This window comes from Mus pahari, chromosome 1 (assembly GCF_900095145.1).
Source record: "Mus pahari chromosome 1, PAHARI_EIJ_v1.1, whole genome shotgun sequence".
NCBI lineage: Eukaryota > Metazoa > Chordata > Mammalia > Rodentia > Muridae > Mus > Mus pahari.
This window is the reverse complement of record NC_034590.1, coordinates 145,670,081-145,674,837: the sequence shown is the minus strand read 5'-3', so window position 1 is coordinate 145,674,837 and position 4,757 is coordinate 145,670,081. Positions and strand designations below refer to the sequence as shown.

The 4,757-nt window shown below is 39.8% G+C and overlaps 1 protein-coding gene across 1 annotated transcript in view; it reads right to left on the bottom strand.

Moving 5' to 3' along the window:
• Window positions 1-4,662, bottom strand: part of Stambpl1 (STAM binding protein like 1) — a 17,981-nt gene extending 13,319 nt beyond the window's left edge. The window contains exons 1-2 of the mRNA XM_029536411.1: window positions 4,450-4,662; window positions 2,337-2,427 (exon numbers count right to left, since the gene is read on the bottom strand). Of these exons, the coding sequence (XP_029392271.1) occupies window positions 2,337-2,427; window positions 4,450-4,652 (294 nt within the window). The 5' untranslated portion in view covers window positions 4,653-4,662. The remainder of the gene's footprint in view (window positions 1-2,336; window positions 2,428-4,449) is intronic.
• Between the last annotated feature and the right edge of the window lie 95 nt (window positions 4,663-4,757).

Below are 4,757 nucleotides of genomic sequence, written 5' to 3'. Positions count from 1 at the left end.
AGGATGATATCCTCCAGATACATCCATTTGCCCAAGAATTTCATAAATTCATTGTTTTTAATAGCTGAGTAGTACTCCATTGTGTAAATGCACCATATTTTCTGTATCCATTCCTCTGTTTAGGTACATCTGGGTTCTTTCCAGCTTCTGACTATTATAAATAGGGCAGCTATGAACACAGTGGAGCATGTGTCCTTATTACCAGTTGGAGCATCTTCTGGGTATATACCCAGAAGAGGTATTGATGGATCTGCCGGTAGTACTATGTCCAGTTTTCTGAGGAACCACCAGAATGATTTTCAGAGTGGTTGTACAAGCTTGCAATCCCACCAGCAATGGAGGAGTGTTCCTCTTTCTCCGCATCCTCACCAGAATCTGCTGTCACCTGAATTTTTTATCCTAGCCATTCTGTCTGGTGTGAAGTGAAATTTAGTGACTTTCTAACAAGCATTTTTTTTAAAAAAAAAATTCCACTCAAAAACATTTTATTTAACTGTGGTCTTTACATCCACCCTCTCTCTAAAGGTGGGTATGTTTATTACTCTGGGTAAACAAGTACTTTCACTAAACAAAGTGTTCTTCATTTAGTTGTGCTGGCTAGTGTTTTGTCCATTTGACACAAGCTCAATTGAGAAAATGCCTCCTTTGGATTGCCCTGTAGGCAACTCTGTGGGACTTTTACTTGATTAATGATCCCTGTAGGAAGGTCCAGTCCACTATGGGTGGTGCTATTCCTAAGCAGGTGGTCCTAGATTGTATAAGAAAGCAAGCTGAGCAAGCCATGAGGAATAAGCATAGTAAGCCAGGTTCCTCCATGGCTTCTGCTTCAGTTTATGCATCTAGGATTCTACCCTGAGTTCTTGTCTTGACTTCCCTTCATGATGGGCTGTGATTGGACTACTGAAATAATAACCCTTTCCTCCTCTAGTTACTTTTAGTTATGGCCTTTATCACAGAAACAGAAAGCAAACTAAGAGAAGGGTTAAGGTCAGGATTTCTACATACTCACTACATACTCCCTTCATACTCTAGTTTTTTTGTTTTTTTTTTTTTTGGGGGGGGGGTCCCTCCCCAGGGCATTGTCTTAGTTATATGCAAGATTTTGGAACAATGGGTATAAATCCCTTTAATCCCTAAAGACTCAACCACCTATGAGTCAGCATCACTGTCCTGAGTTTATAAAAACTTGTAACTGAAGATTCACAGCTAAGAGAGTCAACAATGGGATCACTAGTGGACGTGTTAAATGGAAGTCATTTTCTACCACACTCTTCCCTTCTGCTGAGCCTTTTTTCCCCCAGGGTGTGGGAAAATGACCCATTTAACATGCAAAACAGGTACACTGCTCCCAGGGAAAGTGAAGGTAGCAATTCTGCACGTTTTTCTTCCTTATTCTATAAAGTATCCCTGGCATGAAGAATGGTATCAGCCCAGAATAAGTGATCAATATATATTCACAAAATGAATGACTAGCATTTTCTTAATAGATCATGGTGGCGTGTAGATCATCTCACACAGGTAGCTTACAACTACTGGTTCTGATGCTTTCAACCACACAGACATATCCATTTTATTTTATCTGATAATAGGGTTATAGGTCACACTTAAACACAAGCACAACTTCCATTTTTGACATGTGGCAGCTAAGGTTTGCAGAAGCTAAAGGAAAGCAGTTAGCTGCCAAAGACTTATCAGGAAAATCACAGACACTCAGAACTGAAGTGTTCTCAGAGATTTTCTCCCATAAGGCCTCATTTGTTGTTTCATCATTCAAGTCCACGGAAAGTAAGTGAAGTAAGAAATCTCACTCAGCTAATATGACAAGAGAATTCAAACACTGAAGACTCACTGCCAAGAGAGGATAGTGGCCCTTTTCCTTCATGTGGAGGATGTGCAGAAGTTTACACAAAACTGGACCAGAAGGTAGAAAATATATGACCCATTGAAAATATAATTCAGAAACTATAAAGCCTTTAAGGCATTTTGGTCACAGACTGTGGTAGACAATCCTCAGTTCCTTATTTATTTTTCAACTTCCTGCTAACAGTTGATTTTTTCCCAGGTAGGAGGAAGGTAGTCACCCATTCTCTAGATTTCCAAGTTAATCTTTCAAGCTATTGCCTTAGAAATTAAATAATACGTAAATTCTTTTTCTTTGTACTTGGTGGAATCACTAAAAGTGGTATTTAAAAATATTTTATTCATTTCAGCTGAATGTTTTCAGAATAACCACCTCCACCTGAACGACTAGTCATAAATAAAATAAACAAAATACAGAAAAACGCTTATTTCACATATTTGGAATTTTTTAAAGTCAAAGGCTTTGCCACACATACTGGCATGCACTTGTAATCCTGAAGATTCTGGAGAGGCAGGAGGACCAGGAATTTAACTTCATCCTTCCCCAGGTACATGGTGTTTTCCAGTCTGGGCTACAAGAAACCCTTTGTCCAAACAAGGAAAGAAGAAGGAGGTGGGGGCGGGGAGTGGGGAGGAAATACTAGAAAGATGGCCCCAACAGTAAAGCATTTAAGAGTTATGTTTAAATATCCTGAACTCTTGTAAAATCTGGAAACAAGTGTACTTCAGTAGTCAGTAATAATGTACAGCAATTACCTTTGAGTGAAACCCCTCTGTTTTAGAGGGAAGCTTCCTAAGACACAGGGTATTCTAGGGGGGAGGTAAAATCTACCATTCTTTGGGGGAAGCTCCTTAAACTCAGGAAATAAACAACTTAAACAGTTCAGGAAGTCCCTAAAACTGACAAGATTCATTAGGCCCCTCCTTTCTCAAGCATATTTAAGCAGTCAGGACTTGCTGTACCCTCTTCAGAGAAGACTGTGCAGCATGGAGATCAAAGAGCTTGAATAGCTGCTTGTCCAGGGGGTTCGTGCCACACGTGGCTTTGCCTCCCTGAAAGTCAATGGCAGTGACCTAGATAGTCATGGAGTGCTTTCCTCCTGGGATCATGCTGGGGGATAATCAGTACCTGAGCATTGGGATTATTAATTGTTTGTAGCCTTTGATCTACAGCTCCTGTGCAGCAACCATCTCACCTTCAGGTGAGGGGTGGATTTTTAGATACAGCATAAGATATTCCTGGGAATAAGGAAGTAACTACTGAACCGTTGTAGAACGAGAACAGTACGCATTAGCTTGAGCAGACTTGGTTATCCATGGTGGAGTCAAAAGATAGGGCAAGAGCAGGAAGTGGAAAATGAACGTGATCTAGCATTAAATAAGACTGTTACTAAAGATGATTCTCCAGCTGCCTACTTGCTAGTAATTCTGTTAAGAAATTCCTCTTTAGGTTAAGGAAAAATCATGGATGCAATGCAAAGGTTTGAATCAGGGTTTATCAGAAATACTAGAGTTAGAAGGAATCCTAACGATAGGATGGAAAGTGAAATAAAATATTATGAAAGTTTCAGATTGGAAAGAATTTATAAGGGAATTTAGATGGAGTTAAGAAAGTCTTAAAAATAGGATATTAGAACATCATAATCATGGTTGGTGGTATTAACCACAGGCGATAGTACCTGGGAAAAAACGAAGCTAGTAAAACCAAGTGTCAGGCAGCATGACCGCAGGCAAAGTGCTAAAGTTAAACTTCTCACTAGATGTTCTGTGCTTGCAATAATGATGATCTGTATGGTAATAAGTTTCTAAGTAAGATTATGATCTGTCTTGAACCTGTGCCAATTCCTTGTTCCTTGTTTCATGTGTATAAAGTCTGATGCTTGAAGTAAAGATTTCACAGCAGTTGATACAGCCATCTGTGTCTGTGGCTCTGTCTGTCATGCCGAATCCATTCCTTACCTGGGTATCCGAGTGCAGTCCCCCCCCCCCCAGGTCTTAGAAACCCCTGACTGAATGTCTTCGGCAAGGACTGTGGAGAGACTCTCAGATAAGCTGAGCTACCTAGAAGAGGTCTAGAACACCTGGATGGCCTGAAAGAGACAGATTCCAACCTATTGAGCTGCCAGCAAGTTGTGCTGTGTGCTCCAGATTTCCAGTTTTCATAACCTGGAGTGCTGGGGTGGGTTTTTAGTATTGTAGCTGTCTTTGGACCACTTTCGCTCCTGTATGCAACCGTTCACCTGTACTTCTGTAAACGATCCCAATAAAATTCATTGGTTTGCCAAGTTGGATTTTAGTGGTTTTCTTACTTTAGTTCGTTATCAGTTCCTTGTGTGGGGTGATTAGACATTCCTGTTTCCTCAGGAACAATGCCACAGAATAAACAGCAACACCAAAAAACTGAGACCTCATTTCAAACAAGGTAGAAGGCAAGAACCAACACCTGAGGTTGTTTGGTAATTCAACATGTGTGCTGTCGTATGCATGCACCTGCATTCATGCAAATAAATTCATGAATAATATAGCCATCCTACATAATACACTTTTAATAACATTAAAGGGAAACAAACTTTCAGTTAAGAGACTTACGTTATAAATTTGTTATAAAGAACAAAGGCATTTTCCAGGTTTCCTTCTTCCAAATACACAGATGCCATCCTTTCCATTTCCACTCCGGACCTGAAGTAACGGCGTGGGGTGATGTCTTCATTAATGGAGATATTACAACCAAGCTTGCTTAGGGCACGGACCCGCTCCTCTGGACTTAGAGAAACATCTGTATGGTCAGGCATAGCAGCTAACTTTTTCTGCAATACAACATTTAAATTTCTGATTACAATCTTTTAAATAAGATATATATATATATATATATATATATATATATATATATATATATA